The 17834-nt window shown below is 48.2% G+C and overlaps 2 protein-coding genes across 2 annotated transcripts in view; both read left to right on the top strand.

Annotated features, from left to right (window-relative positions):
• The window catches only part of GNB1L (G protein subunit beta 1 like), a 567228-nt gene that overhangs the window by 442059 nt on the left and 107335 nt on the right, over positions 1-17834 (top strand). The window lies entirely within an intron of this gene.
• Positions 1-17834, top strand: part of TRMT2A (tRNA methyltransferase 2A) — a 72022-nt gene that overhangs the window by 14514 nt on the left and 39674 nt on the right. The window contains exons 6-9 of the mRNA XM_068114676.2: positions 3579-3693; positions 11783-11898; positions 14983-15091; positions 15258-15380. Of these exons, the coding sequence (XP_067970777.2) occupies positions 3579-3693; positions 11783-11898; positions 14983-15091; positions 15258-15380 (463 nt within the window). The remainder of the gene's footprint in view (positions 1-3578; positions 3694-11782; positions 11899-14982; positions 15092-15257; positions 15381-17834) is intronic.

The raw sequence follows: 17834 nt of genomic DNA, 5'->3' as shown, positions 1-17834 counted from the left end.
TATTTCGTCGTTCATAGACTGACGTCTGTAGACAGACAGACAACAACAACAACAACATGCATTTTAAAAGGCCATTTTCCCTGCTAGAGCGGGGGTTAGCCTTGCGGTCCCCATGACAATCTTCTCCATTTTGCCCTATTTTCTGCATCTCTCCTTGTTAATCCCCTTGCCCGCATTTCTTCTTCCACCATCTTTAGCCAAGTCTTTCTCGGTCTTCCCCGTCTTCTACTTCCTTCTACATTCATTTCCATCACTCTTCTCAACCAGTCACTTTCATCCTTCCTCAACACATGACCAAACCATCTCAACCTGTTCCTCTTCACAGCATCAATCACAGGCTCTATTCTCATCATCTTTCGCAATTCATCATTTGTCTTCCTCTCTCTCAACGATACTCCGCACATCCGTCGAACCATTCGCATTTCCACCCTTTCCAACCTTCGTTGCTGCTCTACGTTCATTACCCATGTCTCGCTCCCATAAATCATAACACTTCTCACACATGCAGCATACACCTTTCCCTTCAGTTTCAACGACACTCCCCTCATCATCAGCACGCCACTCAGTTCCCGAAACTTCTTCCATGCACATCTCACTCGAGCAACCGTTGCCGAGTCTGATCCACCTTCTCCATTCAGCATGTCTCCGAGGTAGCAAAATGTTTTCACACCTTCCAGTTTCACGCCGTCTCCAAGATCCAACTCAACATTTCCTCCATCTGCAGCTCCCTCTGTGCACACCTTACATTTGAATGTAGCTGCCACACTGGTTAATGACCCTCTCAGACCACTACATTTTTGATGAACCCACTCAGCGCACATTGTACACTGAATGGAGTTCACTCCAACACCCTTCCTACACACAGCACAGGGCCACTTCCCAGTTCTTTCCACCTCACCACATGCTTTACCACTTGCCATCACCTTCGTCTTTCCGATATTCACCTTCAGACCTTTTGTCTCCATACATTCCTTCCACGTGTTCATCTTTTCCTTCAGTCCATCCATACTTTCCGCAATCAACACCAGATCATCTGCATACAACAACTCCCACGGTAAACCCTCCTTTACGTTCTGAGCCAGCACCTCCATCACAGCTACAAATAGTCGTGGACTTAGTACCGACCCATGATGCACTCCCACCTTCACCTCAAACTCACCACTGTTTCCGTCCTTCGTCCTTACAGCTGTGCGTGCTCTTTTGTACATTGCCATCACTACTCTGATCAACCATTCCTCCACTCCTAAGTTCCTCAATGCCCATGTCAATACTTTGCGTGGAACCTGATCGAATGCTTTCTCCAGATCAACAAACCCAAGAAACAACTTCTTCCTCTTCTCCATGTACTTCTCCTGCAACTGCCTCACAATGAAAAGTGCGTCTGTCGTTCCTCTTCCTGGCATGAATCCAAACTGCATTTCGTCGATCTTCACTTTCTTCCTTATCCTCCTCTCCAACACCCTTTCCAATACCTTCATTCCATGCTCCAATAACTTTATCGCTCGGTACGAGCCACACTCCAGAGGGTCACCTTTCCCCTTGTATAGAGGGACGAGGGTACTCAGTTCCCAATCCACTGGAATGCGGCCTTCTTTCACCACCAGATTACAGATCTCTGTCATTCTCTTCACACCCCAACTTCCTGCTGCCTTCAACATATCTCCCACAACTCCCGTCGGCCCTCCCGCTTTTCTACCCTTCATTGCTTTTATCGCTTCCTCAACTTCCTTCTCAGTTATCTTCTCTGCCGGTCCTAAAACTGGGTTACTCTCTATGTTGCCATCCCATTCATTCTCTGTATTCAACAGCATTTCCATATGTCTTTTCCATCTTCCTTTAATTCCATCTGGGTCGACAACGATTTGTCCCGCTTCATCCTTCAAGCAACTCACCCCCATCACATCACACCTCTCTTTCGCTATCTGCTTTGCAATCCTGAATACTGCTTTCTGACCCTCTTCCGAATCCAAGCGTTCTCCGAACATTTTCCTACATGCCTCCTGCACCTTTGCTACCTCTTTCTTTGCAGCCTTCCTGGCTGCCTTATAACTTTCATGCTCTGCTGTTTCTGCTCCCGTACCCTTCGCCTTCTGCCACTCCTTGAACCTCTTCCTCTTCTCGTCAATCCTCTTTCCAACTCCATCATCCCACCACCATGTTTCTGAGTGCCTCGGTGGTCCTTTTGTCCATCCACATACCTCACCAACGGCTCCCAACAGGCTAGCTTTCATGGACATCCAACCACTTTCAAGCTCAACCACATCATCCTCGACCCTACTCAGCCTCTCTTTTAATGCCTCCCTTACTGTCACCTCTTTCAACCTCCACACCTTCATTCTCGGTTGGTACTTCACCCGCCGAGCTCTCCTCGCACCTTTCACCCTTACGTCGCAGACAACCAAGTGGTGCTGTGAAACAGCCTCCTCCCCCGGGATCACCTTTGTGTCCCGGAGGTGCCCCCTATCTCGCCTACGCAGCATCAGGTAGTCAACGGTCGTCGTCGACCTACCTGATGTGTATGTAACAAGCTTATTATCCTCTTTCTGGAACTGAGTATTACAAATCAACAAATCAGCTCCATCAGCAAACTCCAAAATCCTTTCACCTTCTCCATTTCTCACACCATAACCGTAACCCCCATGAACTCCGTCAAAACCATCCATACTCCTTCCCACATGTCCATTTAGGTCTCCTCCAACCACAACAACTTCCTCATCTTTCACGTTTTCCATCAGCTTCTCTATCGCACACCAGAACTTGTCCTTCTCTTCATCGCTCCGACCAACCTGCGGAGCATATCCCGAGATGACGTTCACCAAGAGCTTTCCAATCATCATTTTCACCATCATCAACCTATCACTCACTCTCGTCACACTCACCACACTGTCTACAAACTCCTCAGAAAACAGGACACCAACACCATTCATGCCCTCCAGGCACCCTTGCCACACAAACTTGTATTTCTGTCCCTGCCTACCCTTCACCATTCTCACACCACTTTCCTTCCATCTCCTTGCACACAACATATGTCCACTCTTCTTCTGACCATTACTTCCACCACTTCTCCTGATCTCCCTGTCATTGTCCCTACATTCCATGTCCCAAACCTCAGAAACCGATCTCCACTTCGGGCTGTACCCTGCCCATATGCAGTTGCAATTGTCATGGTTCTCTTTTGAGGCAATGTTTTAATAGCCGGATGCCCTTCCTGACGCCAACCCTCTTAGTCGCCTCTTACGACACGCAGGGATACGGCGTACCTATTCTTATCCAGGGTACACACTGGGAGAGTAGACTCTGTAGACAGACAGACAGAATGAACCAATTGCTTAACTGCACTTTTCGCTTCATGCGTGCAGTGTAAAAATGAAGGTGCTACCAGAATATTGCTGGTCAACACTTGCGCTCACCTGCTGAGCAGCTGTGCCAGTTAGTTTTGCCTTCATCTTTGAATCTGGATATTTCCAACTGCATTAAATAACTTATTTATGAATGTGAATGCTGTTTCTCTTGGCTTTCAAGGTTTGATAGCACCGGCTGGTAGTTATTTGAATGAATTCATCTCCCATTCACCCAAGGTCATCTCGTCTATCTGTGTATGACCCACGTACCTACCGTGGCTACTGGAGACAAGTGACGTTGCGCACCACAAAAAGTGGCCAAATGATGGTGTTGGTGTGTATGCACCCCCAGGTGAGATGTACACATGCTATCTTGTCTTTTAATATTCAAATACTGCGGAGAGTTGGTTATTCTGCTCCAACAGAATCTGGGCCTCGTTAATGACTGTATAGTCCATGCCTGTGGAGCCTTCAACATTTATATATATATATATATATATATATATATATATATATATATATATATATATATATATATATATATATATACATATACATATATATATTGTTGCGAATATGAAATTTGGCCTCCATATCCGCTTGTAAATATTCCCCTATTTTTTCCAATACTCCCCAACTTTCCCCAGTCCCCCATTCCCTAGTCCCATTGCATGTAAATAACAATCAGTAGAGCCGACCTTCCCCTTATTCCCCCATTAAATGTCGTGCCCAGGTCCACCGCACCACACGTAGACAACTTTCGGACATCTTCCTAGTTATTCTTAATCTATGTCAGTTAAGGCCTCGTTTCCATTAATTATGACTCTTCGTTGCACCAGAATGTGATTATATGGCACCAGTAGTGAGTTTAGGACCTTCCCATACCTCCTCCCATCTTCTTCCCCAAACAACAACAACAACAACAACTACAGCTACAACAACAACAACTACAACAACGGCGCGCGCGGGGAGTGTGCGTCCTCCCTCCGGCTCGGTTAGCCGCCATTATCCATGCGCCCCACGGGGTTACCACGAAGGGGCTGGCTGTCAGCTCCTCGTCAAGGGCGGAGCCTGGTAAACCCCCCCCGCACCCAATAAGAAGGGCGGACCGATTCCATCTGGGCGGAGCTAACGAGCCGAGGGCGTGTCACTCCCCGCCGGATATACGCAGCCGCTTGCCGGACGTGACGTCAGATGCGCCCCCAGCTTGAGACGACAAGACGCCACCTCGAGCGCTGAGAGACCTCCTGCATCTTTTGGGCCGCGCCATCCTGTCCCTGAGCACAAGGTGCACCTTGTGCTGGCCATCGAATACCCGCTTTCCTTGCCATCAACCCCCGTGTGAGTCAGTTTTTGTCCTGTTTCTCTGTGGTCTGTCGGGAATAATATAAGGTTGTGTCTAAGTGCCTGTCTTCCTATGATGTACCTCTTGTAGTTGTAATCTAACCTTCCGCCTTAATATAACCTCCTCCGGAGGTCTTGAGAACTGAACCCCTGGTGTCGTATTGTGTCATTATAACCCAGCCGGGTGTCTTCTCTTTCCTATTGAGCCAGCGTAGCGCGGCTTCGTCGACGTTCGAGTACAATCGGGTAATTTGTGCGGACACGACGGCCATTCCGCTCGGCCCACCTTAACATCAAAGTCGTGTCTGTAACAATTGGTGTCGGGAGTGAGATTCGAGGCCCGACCAAATTTTGAAAAAAAAACGAATAGAGGAAAAAAAAAAAAATTTGGTCAAAATTTGGAGCGGCCGAAATTTGTTTTGTTTTACGAAACTCGAATTTTGCAAGTCGCGCTATGGCGGATCAAGACGGCTGGGGTCCGGTAGGGGAGAGTGAGGTAGGGTCGATCCAGGACCAAAATGAGGGACAGGAGGAGAGCGAAGCAGTGAGGGCGGCAGGTTCGCAAAATAGCGCCGTCACGCACGAAGAAGCGGGCGCGCAAAATGGCGCCTCGCTGATCACCGCGCCAGCGACCGTGGCAGCGCCCCCGATGGATTTGAACTCGTTTTGGATACAAATGAAGGCCCTTATGGCCCAGAATTGTGAGCAAATGAGGGCTGATAGAAAGCGATTGGGTGAGCGGTTGGTGAACCGGATGGATGCTCAGGGTGAGCGATTGGGAAACCAAATTGAAGAAATAACGAACCGAATGAGGGCTCGGAGTGAGCGATTGGAGGGCCAACTGGGGGTAATGAGGGACGAAGCGAGGGGTACCGGAGAGGGGTTAGACAACGGGATAAAGGAGGTGAAACATGGGTTAACGGGGGTAGAAAACAGAATGGCCGCCCAGGAGAATCAGATAGAGGGAGTGAAAAATGGGGTAGAGGGAGAGGAGATTAGAAGAGGTGTGAGTGAGGAGGTCGGAGGAGTGCGCGAGGAGGTGAGGCACTGTAAGGAGCACATGGAGAAGGAGGTGAGAAAGGGGACTGTAAAGTTACAAGGGGGCATAGAGGACCTGACGCAGGAGGTGGAGCAGCTGACGGTGGGACAGACGGAGTTAGTGGAGCAGGTTCAAAGGAACACTGCGGTATTAGGAGGGTTGAAAGCGACACGGAAAGAAGTGGAAGAGGGGGTGAGCGAAATTAAGAAGCGACGGAGAGGGGATAACAAAGAGATAAAAGAGGAGATAAAAGAATTGGTCCAAAGTCTGTGTTTGGATCGTGATGATGTGCTCATTAACCGGATGAGGGATTCGCAGGTGATGGAGGAGAAGCGAAGAGGAAGAGGACCCGGTGTAAGTGGTGACCAATATGGTCGTGCGTATGATGCGCCAGGGGATTTAAGAAGCTTGGGGGTCGAGATGGACCCGGGTGTTCGTGAGAGGCCGTGGGTGAAGTGTGCGACAGGTCTGGTGTGCGAAAATGGAGGTGTGCGAGAAAGTCCGACTCTGGGGTGTGTGAGGAAAAAGGGCATGCCAAGGAGTGAGGGTGTTGGCGAGAATGAGTCGGTCGTAGCGCGTGTGCGAGGGAGCACATGGAAGCGTGCTGTGGTGAGTGTTACAGAGGGTGTGACGGGAGAGTGTGCGCGAGAAAGGTGTGTGACGGACAGGTGCATGGGGAAAGAGTGCGCTGTCAGAAGTAAGGAAGAGTGTCCACCTGTGGTGAGTGTTACAGAGGGTGTAACGGGAGAGTGTGCGCGAGAAAGGTGTGTGACGGACAGGTGCATGAGGAAAGAGTGTGCTGTCAAGAGTAAGGGTGAGTGCGTTGTCACGAGTGGAGGTGAAAGTAGTGAGAGTGACATGGAGCGTGAGTTAGTTGTGACAGGTGAGCGAGGATGTACACCTGGGATGGAAGGATGCACACCTGGAATGGTAGAGCGTGAGTGGGAATGCACGCTGGAGTTGGTGGTGAGGCACGTGGTTGGGTGTGCGAATGAGGGCACACCTGTGATTGTCACAGAGGAGGTGACAGAGGAGGGGGCGCGAAGAGGTGTTTTGGTGAGGTGTGCGACCAACGAATGTGTGCCAAAGTGTTCGGTGGTCAGGTGTGTGACCAAGGCTGTGAGTGGAATGAGGGTACCTGGATGTGTAAGGAAAGGTACGAGGAGCATGGGGACGGCTGGATGTGTGAGCAAGGAACGGGCTGCGGGGTGTAAGCATGCAGGTGAAGCATCGACGTTACACGGGTTAGAGGTTAGAGCGACTTTTAGCCGAAGCGGGCCCTCGGTGCGTGCCGGGCCTCGCTTTGAACGGCCGCGTCCGGGCTCCACTAGGCGGAGCGGGCAGCTCGATAGGAAGGGTCGTCATGGCGACCACTTTCTATTGAGACGTGCCGGCAGGTCGAGATCGGGACATTGGATGGCTCCACGCCGAGGTGATGCGTGGGATCTCGGCCCGGGTAAGCCCCCGTCCCTGCACCGAGTGCCGGACGCATCCAGCCGCTGGCACAAAACAACCAGCATCCATTGCTTGGCTTTACGAAGCCGGGCTTTGGACAGGAATTGGCGCACCGAGAGGCAGTAGTGAGTCGACTGGGTGATGAGGTTAGTGTTTTGGACCCAAAATTAGAGAAAAACAAAATTTGATGATTGGCAAGGGATTGGCAGTAGTGATTGGCAGATGATGGGTAGTGATTGGCAAATTTTTAATTTGTTGAAATTTGACGTGCAAAATTGATAGTGAGAGACCCCCGATGTGGTGGGATGGCAAATCCACCATCCTTCCCATGTGGGGGGGCAAAGGAGCAATAGCTTATGGGGTGTATGGCAGTGAAAACTAGCCCGGGTGGGTTAGGTTATATTGATAGGGATCTAGCAAAGAGGACATTAGGTAACGTTAAGTTTAGTTAGTGACTGATACCTGTAGTGGGGACGCAGGTAGATTAGTGTGGATGATAATGACGTGGGAGCGCAATAGTTTAAAGGGACGACTGGGAAGCGCAAGTTTCAGAAGGGAGTAGTTAGCTGAGATGATGCCGTGTGTGTGAGGATTGAACAGGTGTGATTGCACAGGTGTGCAATTGGACAGGTGTGTGGAGCAGTGTATGAGTAGTGAGTGTGTGGATCAGCGCGAATGCGCTTGGGGAGAGAAGGGTGCAGGTGGCACCAGGTGTGAGAGCACAGGTGTGCAGGTACAGGTGTGTGGAGAGAGTTGGAGTAAGTGGTATGGAGTGGTGTGCGTGGTGCGAAGGTGTGGATGGGGGAAGAGTGGACCCCTTTCACGAGTACCCGGGGCGGGTAGTGTAAGTGTTAGGTAGAGGGTACAGGTAAATTGTGGTTGGATATTGGCATTTGTGGTGCGGTTGCAGAATGGTGTTGTGGATGGGTGCATTAGTGTTGTGGAAATGGCTGGGCGTGTAGCCTGTTAGTGTGTGTAGTTGGTTGGGCACTCCACCACTGTGAGGATGTCGGCCAGGTGAGGCCGCAGGTGGGCTCTGGGAGCCGGTAGAGTTGTGGATGGGGCCCGAGGATCCGGAGGATGGACCCGGGTAGCCCAGTGCCAGAGAGGGCACCGAGTGGGGAGAGTGCCAGAGGGCCTTCCCCAGGTAGTTAGGTTAGGGCAAGGAGCAGGTAAGCTCGGAGGCAACTGCAGTGGTGGAGGTGTGCAGGTGGGTAGACCCACTGGGAGAGGTACACGCCGCAGCCCAGAAATTGTGCGAGGGCACCGGGAGATGAATCGGGGGAGTGAGACCCCAAATTGAAGAGCACCACAGTTTGGCCAATGGGAATTGGTTTTTAGAACCCATAGTGTAAGAGGGCCAATGGTTTGGCCGGAGAGAGACCCCGGGTAGTGTAAAGTGTTAAAGTCATTTAGGAGATAGTTAGGATTGATGAACCTGTCGCACCATACGCAGCCACTTACCTGTGGTGATGATGATGACTCCACACCTGTGTTTTCTTTGTTTTGTTGCAGGAGATGAATCGCTGTGTGGATTTGTGAGACGCATCACGACGTGGATGAGACATTGGGGTGATTCCATCTCTCCCTCCCTAGGAGGGACTGATGATGAATTGGTAATGGCAAATTATGATGTTGAGTTGGAGATGGCAAATTTTGACGAGAGTTGAAAATGGCAAATTTGATTGGTTAGGAGGGAGAGAAGACGAATTTGGTTTATGGGAGGAACGGGGAAGACAGTAGGGATGTTTGTTGATTTGTAAAGTAGATGTTTATGGGTAGTGTTGTGTTTTGTGGATACAGTAAGGGGTAAGGGAGGGGCCATGTAGGTTACCTGGTGGGGGGGGGGGGCGTACGATAGGAACGTACCTGTCTCACCTGGTTCCCATGTGCCCCCAGTGTGCATTACCTTATATTGCGTGCACTTTTGCGCCCTTACCACCTTACTCACTTGTTTCTTCTTTTGTCTCCCACCTCCGAGGATCTGGCTTTGGGGTAGAGAGAGAGGAGAGAGAGGTGCTGGCTACGCAGTTGTGGGCCTGCACTTTCGCTGTTGGCTGCCTGGATCGATACACCATATGGACCGCAATGTTTGTGGCCACCCACAATGGACCGCAGCTCTTTTGCGGCCAAGCACCACCCGTGGAAGGACCTATGGGTCAACGTGGCACCTATGCCATAAAGGTGAACCACTGTTAATTAACACCAAGTGCACCACAAGAAGAGCAAGAGACACCTGCAGGGTTAGGGGTTGTCGAATTTATTTTTATTCCAATGAACAATGGTGACTGCACCGATTGGTGGTGGGGTGGTGCTTTTGATGCTCGGGAAGGGTGCTCTGCACGTTATTAAAGGCCGTCGGCCACAGAGCACTCGTGGGTTGGTGTATCGATGCTGGCAAGCGCGCTCTCTCTATGCATAACATCTGCATGTGTTCCTCCAAAAACAGGTCCTGGATCGTAGTGTAAATAGCAGCATAGTCTTGTAAATAATGCTCCCTACCGGCTGTATGTTTAGTTTGAGAATTCTTTCCGGATTCGGTTATCCTGTGGGTGTGTTTCTGTGAGGAGAAGGGTGCAACGTCGCAGGGGGACATATTTACTCATTTGTGAATATCTGTAAAACTGTCGCACTCAGGGTAGAGTTAATAGTAGAGGGAACTACATTGCGTGCCACACTAAAGTAGGTAAAAATTTATCGGGTCGGGACGCCCCGAGGGTAGAGAAGGGTGCAATGTTGCGAATATGGAATTTGGCCTCCATATCCGCTTGTAAATATTCCCCTATTTTTTCCAATACTCCCCAACTTTCCCCAGTCCCCCATTCCCTAGTCCCATTGCATGTAAATAACAATCAGTAGAGCCGACCTTCCCCTTATTCCCCCATTAAATGTCGTGCCCAGGTCCACCGCACCACACGTAGACAACTTTCGGACATCTTCCTAGTTATTCTTAATCTATGTCAGTTAAGGCCTCGTTTCCATTAATTATGACTCTTCGTTGCACCAGAATGTGATTATATGGCACCAGTAGTGAGTTTAGGACCTTCCCATACCTCCTCCCATCTTCTTCCCCAAACAACAACAACAACAACAACTACAGCTACAACAACAACAACTACAACAACGGCGCGCGCGGGGAGTGTGCGTCCTCCCTCCGGCTCGGTTAGCCGCCATTATCCATGCGCCCCACGGGGTTACCACGAAGGGGCTGGCTGTCAGCTCCTCGTCAAGGGCGGAGCCTGGTAAACCCCCCCCGCACCCAATAAGAAGGGCGGACCGATTCCATCTGGGCGGAGCTAACGAGCCGAGGGCGTGTCACTCCCCGCCGGATATACGCAGCCGCTTGCCGGACGTGACGTCAGATGCGCCCCCAGCTTGAGACGACAAGACGCCACCTCGAGCGCTGAGAGACCTCCTGCATCTTTTGGGCCGCGCCATCCTGTCCCTGAGCACAAGGTGCACCTTGTGCTGGCCATCGAATACCCGCTTTCCTTGCCATCAACCCCCGTGTGAGTCAGTTTTTGTCCTGTTTCTCTGTGGTCTGTCGGGAATAATATAAGGTTGTGTCTAAGTGCCTGTCTTCCTATGATGTACCTCTTGTAGTTGTAATCTAACCTTCCGCCTTAATATAACCTCCTCCGGAGGTCTTGAGAACTGAACCCCTGGTGTCGTATTGTGTCATTATAACCCAGCCGGGTGTCTTCTCTTTCCTATTGAGCCAGCGTAGCGCGGCTTCGTCGACGTTCGAGTACAATCGGGTAATTTGTGCGGACACGACGGCCATTCCGCTCGGCCCACCTTAACATCAAAGTCGTGTCTGTAACAATATATATATATACACACACATACATATTTTTTTAACAGTTTCCTTTTTTGACTTGTATATCGTGATCAGATGAGCTCAATCGCCTGATCGTGTCTGTTGGTTATGTTTTTTAATCAAAGCAAACCTTTCTGCCCCGTTTAAGTTGCAAAATCAATTTGATTCAATAACGTAATTGGAACCTTATGTGCTGAATCACATCGGAACTTCTTCAGCTGATGTACTTTGCTATCATTACCTCTGCCACCGAATGTGGATGGTTTCACCCCTGTCTGGTTTGTCTGGCTGCTTGTCTGTTTGTGAATAGGATGTCTCAAAAGTTTGTGGATGGATTCAGCCGAAATTTGGTGGAGAGGTTGGGTATGTGACAAGGACGAAATGATTAGATTTTGGTGGAGATCCGGTCTGGATCCGAGAATTTCTATGTGATACTTCACCATTGAGAGATGGGGGGAAAAAACTATATATATCACGATATCTCAAAAAGTTGTGGACGGATTCGGAAGAAACTTGGTGGACATGTTAGGTGTGTGACCCGGAAGATTTTAATCAATCTTGGTGAAGATTCTAATCTGGATCCGGATCAGAGAATTTTTAGAAATGTGTTGATTTGCCGACTGATGTATTGCCATAGTGAAGTGATTGCTCCAATCAGTTACAAACTGCTTTTTTCCATGTTATTGATCACACGCATGTTTGCCACTTTACCAGATGCTGTGTTAATGTTAAGTTTTGGCTAGATCTGATTATTTGAAATGTGAACTTTTCCTTGTGCTGCAGGCCCTGTCCGAGGAAGAACTGAAAAATGTGGGAGCTGAGCTGTGTCGTTTCTTTGACAAGAACCCAGGTGGTGCCTTCCCCCCTTCTTCGTTGTATCTGGCACTGCAGGGTCAGAGGTCAGTTATTATTTTGTGGTCATTCATTCTTACACACCACAAATATGTGAGTATTTGTGAGTTGTCCTGTACAATACATACTTACAAAACGTTTCTTTTTTCGTGGGCATGGGTGGACATGGGGGTTGGGGGGGGTACGAAGTCGAGGCTAGTGGAAGAGCTAGAACACAGAATGGATCAGAACATAACACAGAATGGATCAGAACACACCGACAGCTGAGTCAAGGGACATAGCAGATGGAAACCTTGGAAGAAGAAGTGACATGGAGAAGAATGAGAGAAAATGGATGGGGAGGACACATTGGATGATCAAGCTGGATAAAAGCTCAAATAGAACTGTGAGGCAGGGCGACGGCTCAAAAGAGAGATCAGTACTCCATCAAGCTATGGATGAAGGCCGTGTAAGCTGATAAAGGTTTCGATTTTCAAAGAAAAAAATGGTTTGTCATGCGTAGGCATCCTCCATCATGCAAAGTTCTGTATTGTAAATGAGCAACATGTATAGCAATATATTGATAGCAATATTCAAGTTGGCCTCCAATAGCAAGCCTGTCAACTCTCAAATTGGATTCGAGCCTAGACATGCTTTCTTTGGAGTACAACTTGGATGTATGGTTTGCTCAAGAAAAATCATGGCTAATGGTGAGGCCCTAATTGATGAGTGACTTGGTTCTTCAAGGGGTATGTTAAAGTAAGTAGATGAGAGAGTTCGCCGGAAGATCTTTTTGGAGAGACAGAGTGAGAGTGTTTGAGAGTGTGAGATTTGGCAGGGTCGAATGATATTCCAAGCATTTGATCAGCTTAGGATTATATCAAGGTCTCCAGAGAAGGAAGGGGCTGCTGCCTGCTTGTCTGAAGGAGGAGAGATGCTATAGCAGAGCAGAGCATGAAGTCATCAACAAAAAGATAAGTACGATTTTTCAGAGAATCAGAAAGATCATTGATAAGGATAAGGAACAGGCCTGGGTCCAAGACACAGCCTTGGGAGTGTATGAGAAGGTCTCCTGAGAGTCATGCACTGATTACGAGAGTAGAAGTAGTCGGTAAACTCAGAGGGTGTGGCTTTTGATGCTACAGGCAGAATTTGGAAAGCAAATGGTTTGTTTTTTAGCAAATGGATGCCAGACTGTATCAAATGCTCGAGATATGTCCAGAGAGACAGCCATGATCTCAGGTCTGACATTGTAGGCCTCTATACATACTTGTGAGGCCAAAAGCAGAATGTCCAGGGTGGGGTGCCTCGGTCTGATTCTGAACTGATATTAGGTCATCGGATAAAAGGAAGGATTTTATGTCAACTGCAGTGATGGATTCCAATACTTTGCTTATAAATTGGAAATAAGCTGACGTGTCTGTCGTGAAGAGGATCTGGTTTTTTTTTTCACCACGCTGTGTAATGTAGTAATGTTTGCTGATTTTCAAGTAGATGGAAGGTGACTGAGAGCTAATGATATGGTGAATAGAGAAGAGAGAAGAAAGAGGAAGAGCAAGAGTGACAGAGCAGGTTTTTAAGACATGCATGCTGATGCTGTCTCAGCCTTTTACAGAATCGGATTTGAGGGTTAACCGAAACTTCTAAGGTGAGAAAAATGCAGAGGATAGGGTAAGTGCAGGGAGTGAGGTGTTGGGGACACGACAATTAGAAGCAAACACAGAATTGAGTAGATGATGAGAGTCACGTGATGAGACTGGAAACACAGAATTAAGCCATTTGGTGTTCTTATGAGCAGAGTTGGTTGTGTGGTGCCATTTGAACTGAGGGAAGGAATGGGGGTGGGGGGGGGCATACACCCAGAGGTAGACTTGATTCGGCACCACCACGTCTTCGAGGAAGGAGAGACACGTTTTGAGCTTAAGCTTTAATATTGGCCAGGTGTTGTTTTCTGTCTCTCATGAGAGTGGACACACGCCTTTTGTGGGTTTTGTGTAATGCCCTGAGGTTGCCTACGGTCGGATTTGCCTTCCTGGAAGAGAAGGCAAGTTGTTGAGGGCAACTGCCTCACTCCAGGATTCAATGGTGCAGGGGCATGGGGGATGCGTGGAGTGGGTAATATGGGGTGGAGGGACAGGAAATTGGGAGTCACAGCAGTAGTGGGGACGAGGGGGGTACTTAGAGTGGGTGTGGGGGGTCCTGGGCATGAAGCAGATGATGTGAGGTGGGGTACTGACATGAAGGGGTTTACCACCATAATCCCACACTCCTTACAAAACAACTTTGATTTGCAAGTAGTCAAGGTGCAAAGCAGTCAAGGGAAGGTACTTGCCCATTGGCACCTTTTACCAAGAAGGTTTAATTTACTTTTGTATCGATTTTCAAAAAACTGTATATCCTCAAGCCTGTTTAAACTATGGCAGCTGCTGCAAGTGTATTTATTTATTTACTTATTCCAAATTCCCGAACAAATATTTTGCAGCTCAATCGGGGTGTAGGATTGCCAGTTGTGTTTGTACAGCGAAGCCCCAGCTGGAGGTCGTGATTTGGTTCATGGTAGTGAGTTTAGATTCCTGCCCCCCTCCCGCCCCCCTTTTTGTTTTTTTACACCCATCGAGCCACAGCTTCTTGCATCTTCGTGTAAGCTGAATCCCCAAAAGTGCAGTTGCACGTGAGGCCTAGCTGTAGCTAGATCGTTGATCTTCACTGTTACCATTGTACGAATAAATTCAGCTTTTTCAAATGAATTTACTTTTTATGGAGAGGATTTCTTCTTTGGAAATATGAGGTAAATATCATTGCAGTGTATGCAAATGTACAGCTTTTGGAATTTGCTTCATTATAGCTTCATCTTGTTCATGACTCGACATCAACAGGAAATACATAACCAGCATGTTTAACGGGAATTTTTTTAAAAATCTTATGGAAGAGTTAAAAGGCTCCTGAACTCATCGACATGAGCAGACAATGGACAAATGAACACATTGTGTGGTCTTAAAGCTGGAATCACCGTAAGCTATATTCAGTATACAAAAAAAAAAAGAAAAAAAAAAAGCTAAGTTCTCAGATGGGAACACCAAGCAGATCGACCTTGTGAATGCACCAGATAAACTTGTGTTGAGAGACTCCATTCCTGCTGTCATCTCATTCAGATCATCTACTGCTGAAGATTTGAAACTGCAACACCTTGCTGGAAGCACCTTCATTACAGAAAGAATGCTTGCCTTGGATTTTCGAATCTCCCCTCTTGCTTTCTTTCAGGTGAGTTAAGTACCTGTGACGTACGGACTAAGCATTGCGTAACGAAGAGAAGCCCGATCATTAAATGAAACGTTAAACTTGTACTGTGGCATGAGATGTAGACCTGCGAAATGATCGATTTTGCTTGCTGCGGCTGTGTCATCCCTGTTCACTACTGTGTGAGCAGGTTAACACTGTGGCAGCGGAGGTGCTGTACACAGTTGTCGGTGAGTGGTGCGGTGTGACTAGGAACTCCATCGTGCTGGATGTTTGCTGCGGTACAGGAACAATTGGATTGTCCCTGGCTAAGGTAAAGTAAATTTTGGTAAATATTCCTATGCACTATGAATACTTCATATACATCTACCTCCTTCTCCTCCCCCTCAAATAAGTATCCCACTGTGTCTAGGACATTTTTATTTGCAGAAAATGATGCTCATGTTTGGGTACTATTTTGAACCAAATGCATGTGCAAGTAAATAATGACTGACAGCAGTGAGTGCGCGCACATCGAACACTTACCCGACTGACTAGGAACGTCAATAACAAAACATTCTTATCTTATGGTTGCCATGACAACAGAAATTGAGCCATTGACAATATTTCTTACGTACGGTAAATTTTTAAGTTCATTTTTACCTCCGCCAACGAAGGTGGGGTTTTCACCCCTGTCTGTTTGTCTGTCTGTGAACAGGATATCTAAAACAATTGTGGACGGATTTGGATGAAAGTTGGTGGACAGGTTGGTTGTGTGACGAGGACTAATTGATTAAATTTTTCTGAATATTGGAATCCGGATCTGGATCTGCGAAGTTTTTTTTTACTGATCCTTCACCATTGAAGGATAAGGCCAAAAACTATATACGACAGTATATATAGCATAATATCTCAAAAACTTGTGGATGCCTCATGACAAAACTAGGTGGATGAGTTGGTTATGAACTGTCTAGTTTTTAGCTCACCTGGAACGAAGTTCAGGGGAGCTTATGCGATTGCCTCCTTATGCTTATGCGAAAAAGCTTATGATATTTGGGGGTTGCCCCCCAAAATAGGTATTTGCTTTTTTTCTCAGAACCTACACACACAATTTTGATGAAACTTCACCACAACCTTCATCCATGATGTACCAATGTTTGTTCAAGGCATTGGAAAAATTGGGGACTGAGGAGGTATACGGTGTGGGAGGGGGGTGGAGGGAGGTTGCCCCCCAAAAGAGGTTTTTTTTTTTTCTTTGTTTAAAGTCTTATGATTATGTTAGTATGATTCTTCATGTTGCCCTGTCTTCTAGCAACCATTGAAATTGGTTTAAAATACCTTCAGTCAGTGCAGTATACTGTCGTGTGATTCCCCTCGGTGAAGACCGGGAAATCACGAATAGCCAAAGGGAGCTTTAACTCCGAGGTGACGATCAAATGCGGACTCACGATCTACGCGGAGGAAGAACGAAGAAGAAGAAATGGAAAGCCTAACCTGGTTGATCCCGCCGGCAGTTCCCAAAGCTGCAAAAATAACTCAAACCAAAGACGGGGTTTATAATGTACAGGAAAATAATACAAGGGTTTATTAACAGAAATGCCGATAAGTAAAACCCACCGGTAAAAACTATAATCTTAATTTGGGATCCCACACACCAGACTTGAACACAGACACCGGGATAAAATAACGTGGGAAAGGAATGGGGGGGGGGGGGGGGGTGTTGGATTATGACTTAGCTCCGATCACTGGTGAAACCTCGTCAGGGTCGTCAAAGTCGTCCGGGCTGTCGACGACGTTGCGCGCCAAGCACGCGCGTTGGCGGGAACCGCCGCTCCCGCGCTGCTGGGCCTCAGTCTGTCCTCTTCACTTGTGTTACGTGGTCCTCCCGGTAACTACCTGGTCTTGGTGACCCCCGGACCGTGGGAGGACCCCGCCAGAAAGATATCTGATTTATACGATTTCGTAGCGCAATCAATATGAAAGACACAATAATTCAAGTCAATAAGAAACCCCACACCAAGGATCCGGATTACTTAATAATATATTCTCCATCCATCATCAGCAATCAACAATCCATCAACAATCTTACTAAGATGGCCATCTCATAAATTTCCCCCCCTTTCCCCACTCACGACCCCTCAATGGTCACTGTCCCTCACAATGTCTCTGGGCCCCTCCAGACCAAGGTGAAGGTCGACTTCTCCGCACACGGGCGGTTGAACGAACCCCTGGCTGACGTGTTCCAAACGTGCACGTCGCGTACCGGGAACAGCTGCTGCAGCGCACACCTCCTTGCAAAGCAAAGCGGGCAAAGCAAAGCGCGGCTTGCAAAGCGCGCGAGGCCCAAGGTGCGACCCGTACGCGTCCTTGTAGACGTTGAGGCGAACTGTGCCGGACGCTTGGTTCCGTGCACGAACCCACGGCAACTTGACGTGTAATCGGTAATTACCCCGCGCAGGTAACTCCTTTCGCCAGACGGGCTTTCAAATGCAGCGTCCCCCACGCTGCTCAATATCGACACCGCTCGCGTCGGAGCTGGGCGATGAGAAGAAGATGGCCGCTTCTCCCGGACCTTGTCTTCTTCTTCTCTTGCGGTTCACCATCCCGTTTCCGGTCTCCTGTTATCCAGAGCGCCTCTAACCATTTAACCACAACAACCTTTAATAGAATAAACATTAATAAGCAATGGCCTGAATAGTAATTCACATAAATTCACATAAATCCGTAACACTCCCCCCCTTCAAGAAAGAAAGTTTGAACCCAGCGAAAACTTTCTTTGCCGGCCAAC

The sequence above is a fragment of the Myxine glutinosa genome, chromosome 4, assembly GCF_964187855.1.
Source record: "Myxine glutinosa chromosome 4, kmMyxGlut1.1, whole genome shotgun sequence".
In the NCBI taxonomy this organism is placed as follows: domain Eukaryota; kingdom Metazoa; phylum Chordata; class Myxini; order Myxiniformes; family Myxinidae; genus Myxine; species Myxine glutinosa.
Note: the sequence above shows the minus strand (reverse complement) of the source record. Positions and strands in the feature narration are given on the sequence as shown.